Raw genomic sequence first — 13,560 nt, 5'->3', positions numbered from 1 at the left:
CAGTCATCAGCCATTATTAATTGGCTCCAGGGAAGCGCTGTAACAGTGTTCTAGAAGATCCAACCAGCTAATGAGTAAGCAGATGGAGGACCAAGGCAGCCAATGAGAGAGCAGCAATGAGACCAAGTCTGTCATTTTACCTTTCTTTTTTCTTGTCTCTTTTCCGTTTCACAAAATGACTTGTCGCTAATGAACATCGATGGTGATCTGAGCAAAGAAGTTATTTTATAATTGTCATAAGTGTAGATGTTATATATCTCTAATACATCTATATTATCAGTCACATACTGCTTGGTTGTGGTCCTCTCAGGACTCTGTCATCATTCCTACAGCTAGCTATCTATCTATCTATCTATCTATCTATCTATCTATCTATCTATCTATCTATCTATCTATCTATCTGTCTGTCTGTCTGTCTGTCTGTCTGTCTGTCTGTCTGTCTGTCTGTCTGTCTGTCTGTCTGTCTGTCTGTCTGTCTGTCTGTCTGTCTGTCTGTCTGTCTGTCTGTCTGTCTGTCTGTCTGTCTGTCTGTCTGTCTGTCTGTCTGTCTGTCTGTCTGTCTCTGTCTGTCTGTCTCTCTGTCTCTCTCTGTCTGTCTGTCTCTCGCGCTCTCTGGAGTAATAATACAAAATTAAGAGAAGGAACCGTTTAAGGTGTTTGTCTGCGTCCCAAATGGCACCCTGTTCCATATGTTTTCCACTACTTTTGACCAGGGCCCATAGGGAACAGGGTGTCATTCGGGACGTAGCTGTTGTTTCACTATGATATGAGGCACTGGCTCATACAGGGGTCAACAGGTGCTGGAGATCCCAGGTCTGAACACCTGGTAGTCATACTAGGAGAGGAGGTATACACCCTCCTCCTGTCATGGAGAAGACCTCTTCACTCCTTTTTCCACTCCCTCTCTCCTTCTTCAATGCTCCCTGTGGGACAAGAGGAGAAGATTTGTTAGCACAGATGTGACATTTTCCCTTTTCACAGTATCGTGTCGACCCAAACTGTACTGGCCTTTCTTTTGACAGTACATTGTCCACTCCAGCACAGTTCCAGCAGCTATGGTGGATGCGTAACCAGGTCAGCCCAGTACAGCTAGGCTGGGCTCAGTAGTGTGAACAGGCACTAGTGACTACTACAGTACTACAGTACCAGGGGAGTGTTTAACAGGACACTAGTGACTACTACAGTACTACAGTACCAGGGGAGTGTTTACCAGGACTGACCTCCGGCTGAGTTGATGTCTGGGTTGGGGACGTGTGTGATGGAGAAGCGGGAGCGGGACACGCTGAAACGGGGGAACTGTGATGCTGCTGCTACCGGCTTGTCCTCGGGAGGCTTGGCAGCAGGGACCGGGATAGGGATGGGGACCGGGATGGGATCGGAGACCGGTGGCTCAGCTGTAGACGGGCTGGACAACGGGCTGGTCATCAATGGGATGTCATCCTCCCACTCAAACCCTCCACCTGAATACACACACACACACACACACACACACACACACACACACACACACACACACACACACACACACACACACACACACACACACACACACACACACACACACACACACACACACACACACACAGGAGAGGGGTTTAGAACTGATACAGCATACCTGACTATAGCTTGTGGATTCCCTCAGGGATCCATTCTTTATCCTCTTGGTCTCTTACTGTTCTTCTATCTGAAAGTATTTTTCACTCTTACCTTCTTCTGACATGTTGCCATCAGAGTCCTCTGAGGCGTGTGGTGCCCTCTCCGGGGGGTGGAGGTGGTGACCCATGGTGGGGTGGGGCTGGAGGTCCGGTTGTGGGTTCTCCCCGCCCGAGGCCTGGCCGCTGAACTCTGCTCCTGGGGGAAACGTGAAGTCAGCCAGCTCTCCTGTGGGGCTCTCCTGGAGGTGAAATAGAAATCAGTTAGAAAGTCTTACATCTACCAGTATAGAGAACAATAATTAAACTGGCCCAACTTTAAACATCACTTTTATGTTGTGTGACTGCTTATAAATGATTTGTGATGCATCTATGCAGTGGTTATAAAGACTATGAATGCTCTATAAAGCGTGGGGCCTTTTTTATCCAGTATGAAGTATTGCCATCCATTGACCATAGTGATGTCACTATGCTAGCAGAGTGACTGACCTGGTCGAACAGGAAGACGGTGACGTCATCAAAGAAGGACACGGCTTTCTTCTTCCTGTGCAGCTCGTCGCAGAAGGACTGTGTGAGGAGCGCGGGCATCTTGAGGAGGCTGCGGAGGTTTCTGGCCCCACTGCTATCGCTCACCACCACCGGCACCCCCATCACCTAGTCAAGTCAAGTCAGATTTATTTAAATAGCATTTTACATCGAGTCAGTTACAACACACTTTATATCAGTGTGTCTTCATCCTGGTCCTGGGAACCCAAAGTGGAGCACGTTGTAGTTGTAGCCCTAGCATGAACACACCTGATTCCACTATTCATGATGAGTTGATTAGTTTAATCAAGTGTGTTAGTGCTTGGGCAGAAACACATACAGTGGGGAAAAAAAGTATTTAGTCAGCCACCAATTGTGCAAGTTCTCCCACTTAAAAAGATGAGAGAGGCCTGTAATTTTCATCATAGGTACACGTCAACTATGACAGACAAATTGAGAAATGTTTTTCCAGAAAATCACATTGTAGGATTTTAAATTTATTTATTTGCAAATTATGGTGGAAAATAAGTATTTGGTCACCTACAAACAAGCAAGATTTCTGGCTCTCACAGACCTGTAACTTCTTCTTTAAGAGGCTCCTCTGTCCTCCACTCGTTACCTGTATTAATGGCACCTGTTTGAACTTGTTATCAGTATAAAAGACACCTGTCCACAACCTCAAACAGTCACACTCCAAACTCCACTATGGCCAAGACCAAAGAGCTGTCAAAGGACACCAGAAACTGTCACGATCGTCGGTAAGAGATGAGGACCAAGGCGCAGCGTTGAATGCGAACATATTTATTTATATAATGATCACACGATCAAAACAACAAAACGATGACGTGACAGTCAATGGTCAAACACAAACCAACACGAACAAGAAACCACAATGAATGAATGCCTAACGGCTACCTAAGTATGACTCCCAATCAGAGACAACGAGCTACAGCCGTCTCTGATTGGGAGCCACCCTGGCCAACATAGATATACAAACACTAGAACCAACACACATGAAAACTCACACCCTGGCTCAACATACTAGAGTCCCCAGAGCCAGGGCGTGACAGAAACAAAATTGTAGACCTGCACCAGGCTGGGAAGACTGAATCTGCAATAGGTAAGCAGCTTGGTTTGAAGAAATCAACTGTGGGAGCAATTATTAGGAAATGGAAGACATACAAGACCACTGATAATCTCCCTCGATCTGGGGCTCCACGCAAGATCTCACCCTGTGGGGTCAAAATGATCACAAGAACAGTGAGCAAAAATCCCAGAACCACACGGGGGGACCTAGTGAATGACCTGCAGAGAGCTGGGACCAAAGTAACAAAGCCTACCATCAGTAACACACTATGCCGCCAGGGACACAAATCCTGCAGTGCCAGACGTGTCCCCCTACTTAAGCCAGTACATGTCCAGGCCCGTCTGAAGTTTGCTAGAGTGCATTTGGATGATCCAGAAGAGGATTGGGAGAATGTCATATGGTCAGATGAAACCAAAATGTAACTTTTTGGTAAAAACTCAACTCGTCGTGTTTGGAGAACAAAGAATGCTGAGTTACATCCAAAGAACACCATACCTACTGTGAAGCATGGGGGTGGAAACATCATGCTTTGGGGCTGTTTTTCTGCAAAGGGACCAGGACGACTGATCCATGTAAAGGAAAGAATGAATGGGGCCATGTATCGTGAGATTTTGAGTGAAAACCTCCTTCCATCAGCAAGGGCATTGAAGATGGAACGTGGCTGGGTCTTTCAGCATGAAGCAACGAAGGAGTGGCTTCGTAAGAAGCATTTCAAGGTCCTGGAGTGGCCTAGACAGTCTCCAGATCTCAACCCCATAGAAAATCTTTGGTGGGAGTTGAAAGTCTGTGTTGCCCAGCGACAGCCCCAAAACATCACTGCTCTAGAGGAGATCTGCATGGAGGAATGGGCCAAAATACCAGCAACAGTGTGTGAAAACCTTGTGAAGACTTACAGAAAACGTTTGACCGGTGTCATTGCCAACAAAGGGTATATAACAAAGTATTGAGAAACTTTTGTTATTGACCAAATACTTATTTTCCACCATAATTTGCAAATAAATTCATAAAAAATCCTAAATGGTGATTTCTAAGATTTTTTTTCCTCATTTTGTCTGTCATAGTTGACGTGTACCTATGATGAAAATTACAGGCCTCTCTCATCTTTTTAAGTGGGAGAACTTGCACAATTGGTGGCTGACTAAATACTTTTTTCCCCCACTGTAATGGGTCCTAAGGACCAGGTTTGGAAACACTGCTTTATATAATTAAAGCTTGAATCTACAGCGGTGAAAGTGCCACATCCGTTTCCCAGGAGGCTGCTGAGGGGAGGACGGATCATAATAATGTCTGGAACGGAGCAAATGGAATGGCATCAAACACCTGGAAACCATGTGTTTGATGTATTTGATACCATTCCTCTGATTCTGCTCCAGTCATTACCATGAGCCCGTCCTCCCCAATTAAGGTGCCACCAGCCTCCTGTGGTCCGTTTGCGATATTACAACAAAAAAGAGGTTACTTCAAACAATAAACACCATTTTTTTCCTCTCTGAAATCATTGCACATCATTGCACGTGCGATAGAACAGCAGAGTATGTACTACCATTCTGTTTTACCACCATGCTGGATGCTCATTTCCTCTAAACTAAAACGATAAGAAATGTGCCTGGGGCGACCAGTGGCGCTGCTGCTCCTATTGCGAATCTCAGGTTTAAAATATAATCAAATAATGTAGGAAAATGGGGAATAAGAATAAAACAACCAATAATATACCTCCCCCTCACTGTCCTCCTCGCTCAGCTCCTCCTGCAGGTTGTAGCTCCGCAGCTCCTCGTCTGACTCACTGTCATCTGACTCCTCCTCCTCCCCCTCCGTTAGAGGAGCTCGCCTCTCCACCTCCCGACACAGCTCCTGGAGGGAGGGGGAGCAGGAGAGGAGCGACGGAGAGGAGGTGAGGAGGCCAACAGGACCGTTCTGGTGTCCGCTATAGCCCGCCTTCTCCTCCTCCTCTTCTTCCCCCTCCTCATACTCCTCCTCTTCTCCTCCTCTCTCTCCATTCTCTCCATCCTCTTCGACGTGATTAAACTCTGGCATGTCCTCCTCTCCCTCCCCATCCTCCTCCTTCTCTTTCTTCACCTCCTCTCTGTAGTCTATGGTAGAGTCGGAGCCCAGGGACTGGATGGGGGAGTAGTCATCCTCTGAGGCCCTGTGATGGTTCTCCTGGTTGGGGTGTCTGGCTGAAGCCTCCTGCACCATGGAGGAACCCTCAGACACCATGGTGGAGCTGCACCCAGATGCCGGCTCCTCTCCGCTGTGCTCAGACTCCAGGCCTACAGCTTCGTCAGGGGCTGATTCTTTGGCCAGGCAGCCCCCCATCTGAGGGGGGAAGGGGGCCAGCATGGAGAGGCGCGGGCCGGGGGCCGAGGAAGAGGGAGAGGAGGGGGGAGGGGAACCTGTGGTAGTGTCAAACACCACCACTCCATTTGTGTTTCTGTTTTTGTTTCCTGTCAGGTCTGTCAGGTCACGGTAACCATCCTCTCTCTCCGTCTGTGGTTGGAGTTCATCTCTCCCCACAGACCTTATTGTCTGTTTCGAGGCTGTGTGCCCCACAAAGACCTGCTTATCTCCTGGACTGGAGAAGAAGTTACTCCCTTCATCCTGGGGACTCCTCTCGTTCTCTACATCGTAGTCAGAGAAGTAGGCAGAGTCCATGTACGGATTCTTGTCACTCAATCCCTTCAGCTGCAGCTCAGTGCAGCCAGAGGAGGAAGAGGTACACAGAGAGACCCCAACCCCATCACCCAGGTCCACCTGCTGAAGGACCATCTCGTCCGATCTCGACCCCAGGCAAACCCCACTGCGAGCGAGGTGGCTCCCACCGAGGACTGGGTGTTGTTGTTGTTGGTGGTGGTTTCCTACGCAGTCCAATAGGAACTCCCCGTTCCCACCTCCCTCCTTTAGGATGAACTCTGGGCTTTCATTGTTCTCTGTGTCGTAGCCGCTGTCCAGGGACTTGGGAAGGAGGGATGAGGAAGTGAAAGAAGAGGAAGTGAAAGAGGAGGAGAGGGAGGAGGAGGTATGGAGAAAGACGTCATCAAGGCTGAAGGCCTCACAGGGGCTGGCTGCGGTAACCGACGACGACAGCGACAGCATGTTCAGGGTGTCCACAGAGTCTGAGGTTCCCACCGGGTTCTGCAGGGAGTGTCCGTGGCGGTGGTGGGCGGGGCTGATATCGTCTCCGACCTCGTCAGCATAGTCCAGGGAAAATTTGGCCAAGATTCCAGAAGTGATGTCTATGATGTCATCGTCGCTGATGTCCACTTGGCTGATGCTGGAATGACTGGCCATCTCCAACCCGCTGTCCAGCCCTCTGCTAGCCTCAAACAAGGACCCGACCGGCTCCAGCAGTACCCCTTCAGGGTGGGCCAACCCCATCCCCAGCCTCCTCTCCCCCACACCACCAGACATCACCGCCACTGGACCTCTAATGTCTTTAACATGTGAAGGTATCTCCCAAACATGACCTCCCTGTTTCTCTGTCAGGACTGCCTTAGTGCTGAGGCCTGTGCGAGTGTCAGGCTCCATGTATGTGGATGGGGATTGGATACAGCCTGGTTCTGGGATCATCTTGGGATGGGAGAACTGCCTCTCTCCTGTGAGCAGAGATGGGGTTTTACTGTGTCCCACTACAGACACTGTAGTTGTAGTTTTGGTGGTGGGGACGCAGTCCTTAACACCACCTTTGAGGTTAACATTCTTGACAGCAACAGAAGAGCTGGAGAGAGAGTCAACAGGAACACCTCTTAGATGATCTAGGGTAGAGTGGTCTGTGACAACAGAGAGACACACAGGTTCATCTCTAGCTCCGTGGCACAGGTGAATATATGTAGTAGCACTACTGCCCTCACTGAGCCTGCTAGAGGAAGAGCAGACGCCGCTCTCTCTCCCTGTGGCCTCCATGTAGCCAAAGGCTCTGGAGCTGTGTTGGAGCATGTTGCTACTGTTAGCCGTAGCAGCAGGCCACGAGTCTGTTACAGTAGCGGAGTGTGTTGCAGTGTTGATGTAATGGAGGTCCAGATAGCTGTCCTGTGATTGGCCCGTCTGCCTAAGGTCAAAGGTCATGCTGTTGTTATTGGCCGAGTGGTTGGAGGTCCAGTTGGTGGCTTCTCTCTCGGAGAAGAGGTCACCATCGTTGATGTCCCCAGTGTCCCCTTCTCCTCTTCTCCTGCCCCCCACCAAAAGTCCCCCGTTGCCTGTCACCACATCGATACTAATATGGTTAGCCATGGGTAGAGTCTTTCTGAGGGGAGCCATCATGTCATAGTAGCCTTCACTAACCGTACTCCTGGCTGTGGTGGTGAAGCCTTGGCTAGCCTCGAGATAGGGGTCACAGTGTCCCAGACTAGGACTACTCAGGCACTGGGAGTGGGAGGACCCCACCCCCAGAGGGGTTTCCAGCCTCCCCGTTGGATGACGCAGGTTCCGCTGGGACGCTATGGGTGTGTCCTCTGGTGATTGGCAACACGTCTCTCGAATGGGCGACTGCTCACAGTAGAAAGCCTGTCTCTGATTGGGTGAGAAGTACTGTTGGGACCGCCCCAGCTCCACAGGACTGGCAGTGCTGGCTGTCTGTCTCAGTAGAGGCTCCATGGTCAGGGACACGGCCGGGCTATTGTCAGAGTCATTGGTACTGTGTTTATCCCCGCTGCTGTCGCCTGCTGCTGCTGCTGGCCAGTTGGCACTTGACTGGGGCTGGGGCTGGGGCTGGGGCTTTGGGGTCCTGCTCCCTGAGGAGAGGCTACCAGCCTCAGCCTCCAACCCGGGGCTGTAGTCCACCACACTACCATCCAGGTTGATATTACACTCCACCGGCTCCTCAATACGGATGTAGTACTCACTGCCGACCGAAGGGCTGTGGGCGCTCAACACCGGCACCACCCCTACCCCCGACCCTGACCCTGACCCGGAGTGGTCCGACTCGTAGTAGGATGGGGAGACATCCAGAGTGAGCCCTCCACCCCCTCCATCCCCTTTACAGCTGCCCGAGGTCGAGGTGTTCCTGACGGGGTAGTATACGTCCTGGTAGTGTGGGTTGCCCTGGCCCAGAGGCCCGCTGGTAGATGAGGAACAGTATGGCTGCTCGGCTCTCGCCTGCTCCCACTTGTACTCAAAGTTGAGCCCCCCGTAGCTGGTCTCTGTCACGGTCAGGATGTCGTCACCGCTGTCGGAGTGGAAGCTGTCCTGGGAGAAGTGTTCTAGAAGGGGGAAGGAGTTGCGGGAGGTGGAGGCCGGCTCCAACTTCACATCCCCAGGGATAGTTGGTCGGGCTGGGGCAGGGACAGTGGTGTGGGCTGGGGCGTTGTGGCTGTGGGTGGAGCTGCCAGTCAGGTTGTGTCTCAGGGAGTTCCAGCGCTGTTCAAAGTCCTCCTGGACCGCACTGGCCCCCTTGGCACATAGGTAGGTGAGGAGGAGGTGTACCTCCTCACTGTTGGGTCTCTGCTCTGGCTGCAGCCAGCAGAACTGCATCACTTCATACCTGGGGAGGGGTGGGGGAGGAGAGTGGGAGGGAGGGAGGGAGGGAGCGAGAGAGGGAGGGAGGGACAGAGGGACACAGGGGAGGGACACAGGGAGGGACACAGGGAGGGACACAGGGAGGGAGGGGGGAGGGAGGGAGGAAGGGGGAGAGAGAGAGAGTAAGTTTGAGTAACATGCTTGATAAAAGGACCACTATTTGTCAGACGTCCAGAGAAGGATGAATACGTAGGTGTTTTGTACTGTACGTGTGAGATGCCAGAGGGGTCGAACAGGATGGGAGAAATATGTATTATATGGTCCTGACAAAAAGAGAGCCTTATAGCCATTTTAACAAGGTATTGATTTGAACCCATGTCAGGAGAAGAAGACTAATGGTTGGTTAGTGCGCCAGTATAAAAGGCACTGATTGGTTGATATGAGGATAGGGACTAGTAATGATTGGTTACTGAGCAAAGCATTGTGGTATATCTTGTGTAGACACCCGTGTGCGCGTGCATTTGTACACTTGTGCGAGTGTGTGTGCGCGCATTAGTGCAGAGAATGCCAAGAGTGTGCAAAGCTGTCATCAAGGCAAAGGGTGGCTACTTTGAAGACTCTCAAATATAAAATATATTTTGATTTGTTTAACACTTTTTTGGATTACATAGTTTTGATATCTTCACTATTATTATACAATGTAGAAAATAGTACAAATAAAGAAAAACCCTGGAATGAGTAGGTCTGTCCAAACTTTTGACTGGTACTGTATGTGTGCATGCGTGTGTTTGTCTGTGTGTGTATCTGTGTGTGTGTACTCACCAGCGCTCAGCCAGGGGTACTTTGAGCCGGGGCTTGGTCAGTTTGAGCTGCTGTTCCTTCACAGCGTAGGTCAGGACCTGTCTGTCAGTGTAGTGTCTGTACGGCTGGTTCCCCAGCTCAAACAACTCCCAGATAGTCACACCCAGAGACCTAGAACAGAGACAAACCTATGAAGTAACGTCTTCAGATGAGGAACTTCATAGCTGACCATGTGCCTGACTAGGAAAAACTCTGAATACCAGATCTCAGAGTTGCTCTTGGGCAGGGAAAACTCCTAGCCCTATTCAATAGAGGTTTGATTTGATTTAGCAGGTTTTAATTAGCCTTTGTTTAGTCCCAGTCTGTTTGTGCTGCCATGACAACTCCTTGTCCCTCACTGTCATGCCACATCTGGATTGACAATGAGCTATGGAGTTGGCAAGACCACAAACAGACTGGGACCAGGCTAGGTTTGGTTGAAAAGTTGTATTAATAACACCGTCAGTCAGATCTTGGACCAGGCTAGGTTTGGTTGAAAAGTTGTATTAATAACACCGTCAGTCAGATCTTGGACCAGGCTAGGTTTGGTTGAAGAGTTGTATCAATAACACCGTCAGTCAGATCTTGGACCAGGCTAGGTTTGGTTGAAAGGTTGTATCAATAACACCATCAGTCAGATCTTGGACCAGGCTAGGTTTGGTTGAAAAGTTGTATTAATAACACTGTCAGTCAAATCTGGGACAAGGCTAGATTTGGTTGAAAAGTTGTATTAATAACACCGTCAGTCAGATCTTGGACCAGGCTAGATTTGGTTGTGTTTAATAATCAAGGGAAGAGTTGTATCGTTGACCTTAACAATAACACCATAGGGGCTGAGTCAACCATTGTGTATGGTGCTGATACCATTCATACCTACACCCTGACCTCTGACCCCTCCCCCCTGCTCACCAGACGTTGCTATCCTTGGTCTGGTCCACCACCAGTAGGTTACCATGCACCTCGTCTATGAGCTCTGGGGCGATCCAACGCAGCGGCACCCAGATCTGGTCTGGGGTCACAAAGTAGTCATCCTACAGAGAGAGAGTTTATATAAGATACATTAAGACAACACCCAGATCTGTTCTGGAGTCACAAAGTAGTCATCCTACAGAGAGAGGGTTTATATAAGATACAATAAGACTTCACCCAGATCTGTTCTGGAGTCAGTCCTACAGAGAGAGGGTTTATATAAGATACATTAAGACTTCACCCAGATCTGGTCTGGAGTCAGTCCTACAGAAAGAGGGTTTATATAAGATACATTAAGACAACACCCAGATCTGGTCTGGAGTCAGTCCTACAGAGTAGAGTAGAGTAGAATAGAGTAGAGCAGAATATAAGTTGATTGAAATACTACTTTATTGTCTATCTGTTACTATGGAAACTATTATTCTATCTCACCCCCTATTCAGTATGGAGAAAAAATCCATGATAAAATCCAGACTGCTTTATTACTGTAGACTCACCTAGATTGGTTTATTACTGTAGACTCACCAAGACTGGTTTATTACTGTAGACTCACCTAGACTGGTTATTACTGTAGACTCACCAAGACTTGTTTATTACTGTAGACTCACCTAGACTGGTTTATTACTGTAGACTCACCAAGACTTGTTTATTACTGTAGACTCACCTAGACTGGTTTATTACTGTAGACTCACCAAGACGTGTTTATTACTGTAGACTCACCTAGACTGGTTTATTACTGTAGACTCACCAAGACTGGTTTATTACTGTAGACTCACCAAGACTGGTTTATTACTGTAGACTCACCTAGACTGGTTTATTACTGTAGACTCACCAAGACTGGTTTATTACTGTAGACTCATTAAGACTGGTTTATTACTGTATACTCACCTAGACTGGTTTATTACTGTAAACTCATTAAGACTGGTTTATTACTGTAGACTCATTAAGACTGGTTTATTACTGTAGACTCACCAATATTGGTTTATTACTGTAGACTCACCTAGACTGGTTTATTACTGTAAACTTATTAAGACTGGTTTATTACTGTAAACTTATTAAGACTGGTTTAATACAGTAGACTCACCAAGACTGGTTTATTACTGTAAACTCACCTTGTATTTGCTGTGTGAGAGGCCATAGTCTCCTATCTTTACTGTCATCTCTGAGGTCAGAAGGCAGTTCCTTAAGGCCAGGTCACTGTTGGGTGTAAGGGGGAGAGAGAGGAACAGTTAGTCAAATTTTTACATTATAGTCATTTAGCAGACGCTCTTATCCAGAGCGACATACAGGAGCCATTAGGGTTAAGTGCCTTGCTCAAGGGCACATTGACAGATTTTTCACCTAGTCTGCTCGGGGATTTGAACGAGCGACCTTTCAGTTACTGGCCCAATGCTCTTAACTGCTAGGCTACCTGCCACCCAGTCACCAAACCGGACTAAACAATATGTAATACTCTGATCGCAATAACACTGTGTGTATCACAAGAAACCAATTCCATTCAATCATTATCATTGAATGTATTGTACCACATGAAAACATTATGCTTCACAACATTTACCACTAAATAGCATAAAGTATTGCACCAGTACTGTATCTAAGTGGATTTCTCGTTTTCTCTGTAGCTATTTCCGACTACTCCACAGGCAGCCAGATTTTGTTGATCTTAACTCTACCTATAATCAGCTCCTCAGCACATTGATTGGCTGCTACCATGGTAACAAGGAGAGAGGGGTTCCCCCCGACAACAAAATCACTGATGCTGGAGTTTGTGAGAGTCACTCAGGCAGCACCAGGATGTTGTTACCGGGACAGACCAGCAGGGGACTCCAGAGCAACACAGCTTCAGTCATATCCTTACATATTTTCATATTTTTATTTAACATTTATTTAAACAGGTAAGGTAATTAGGAACAGATTCTGATTTATATAATATCCTCAATATCATTTCGAGACAGACCAGCTCCACTCACAGTCATAGTTCTATCTAGGGTGTGATGTCTGTCAGAGTGAGACTAGATCCTTCAATATGCTCTTTATCCTCCTGATTCAGTTCTCTCTATCTGTTTTCTGCCATTTGTGTAAATAAATGTGGCATATGTCACAAGTGTATGCTACCGTACATACAGTGTATATCGTTGCTCTTCAATACAACATATCTGAAAATATTGCTATGGAATGATTGATATGTTCCAGGGCCTAAATTTGGACTTGAGTTCGTAAGGAAAAGTTGACCTGGGACACACTACCTGTACCTGTTTGTCCCGGTGTCCACTAACCCACCTGTGAATGAAGTTGTGTTTGTGCAGGTGTCCACTAACCCACCTGTGAATGAAGTTGTGTTTGTGCAGGTGTCCACTAACCCACCTGTGAATGAAGTTGTGTTTGTGCAGGTGTCCACTAACCCACCTGTGAATAAGTTGTGTTTGTGCAGGTGTCCACTAACCCACCTGTGAATAAGTTGTGTTTGTGCAGGTGTCCACTAACCCACCTGTGAATAAGTTGTGTTTGTGCAGGTGTCCACTAACCCACCTGTGAATGAAGTTGTGTTTGTGCAGGTGCAGCAGGCCCGAGGCGATCTCACATGCCATTCTCTGGAGGGTCAGGGGATCAGGGGTCACGGAGTTAGCCGCCCGACAGCTGCGCAGGTAACTCTTCAGGTCGCCCTGATGACCAGGACAGGAAGTGATGTCATAAAATGATTAGGCATTCTATGGCACCATATTCCCTAGTGCACTATATAGTTGTGCAGTATATACGAATATAGGATGCCATTTGGGATGCACACAACATATGTTTGTAATGTATGCATGTATAATAGCCCATCCCAACTTGCTCTCATCCACTTCACCTTCTATTTTGTGGTCCTCTGTAGCTCAATTGGTAGAGCATGGCGCTTGTAATGCCAGGGTAGTGGGTTCGATCCCCGGGACCACCCATACGTAAAAAAAATGTATGCACACATGACTGTAAGTCGCTTTGGATAAAAGCGTCTGCTAAATATTATATTATATATTATGTTTGCTGATCCTTAAGGTG

General features: G+C 48.0%; 1 protein-coding gene across 3 annotated transcripts in view; it reads right to left on the bottom strand.

Moving 5' to 3' along the window:
* Positions 1-540: 540 nt before the first annotated feature.
* LOC123491238 (serine/threonine-protein kinase LMTK1-like) overlaps positions 541-13,560 on the bottom strand; it is a 48,640-nt gene continuing 35,620 nt past the window's right edge. For 2 of the 3 annotated variants that reach the window (XM_045221444.1, XM_045221446.1), the window contains 9 exons: positions 13,054-13,187; positions 11,637-11,721; positions 10,465-10,586; positions 9,538-9,687; positions 4,978-8,740; positions 2,142-2,306; positions 1,708-1,894; positions 1,221-1,460; positions 541-923 (listed from right to left, as the gene is read on the bottom strand). In XM_045221444.1, coding sequence (XP_045077379.1) covers positions 883-923; positions 1,221-1,460; positions 1,708-1,894; positions 2,142-2,306; positions 4,978-8,740; positions 9,538-9,687; positions 10,465-10,586; positions 11,637-11,721; positions 13,054-13,187 — 4,887 coding nt within the window. In that variant the 3' untranslated portion in view covers positions 541-882. Of the gene's footprint in view, positions 924-1,210; positions 1,461-1,707; positions 1,895-2,141; positions 2,307-4,977; positions 8,741-9,537; positions 9,688-10,464; positions 10,587-11,636; positions 11,722-13,053; positions 13,188-13,560 lie in introns of all 3 variants that reach the window. The other variant, XM_045221445.1, reaches the window with a different exon arrangement.

Source organism: Coregonus clupeaformis, chromosome 7 (assembly GCF_020615455.1).
Source record: "Coregonus clupeaformis isolate EN_2021a chromosome 7, ASM2061545v1, whole genome shotgun sequence".
Taxonomy (NCBI): domain Eukaryota; kingdom Metazoa; phylum Chordata; class Actinopteri; order Salmoniformes; family Salmonidae; genus Coregonus; species Coregonus clupeaformis.
Note: the sequence above shows the minus strand (reverse complement) of the source record. Positions and strands in the feature narration are given on the sequence as shown.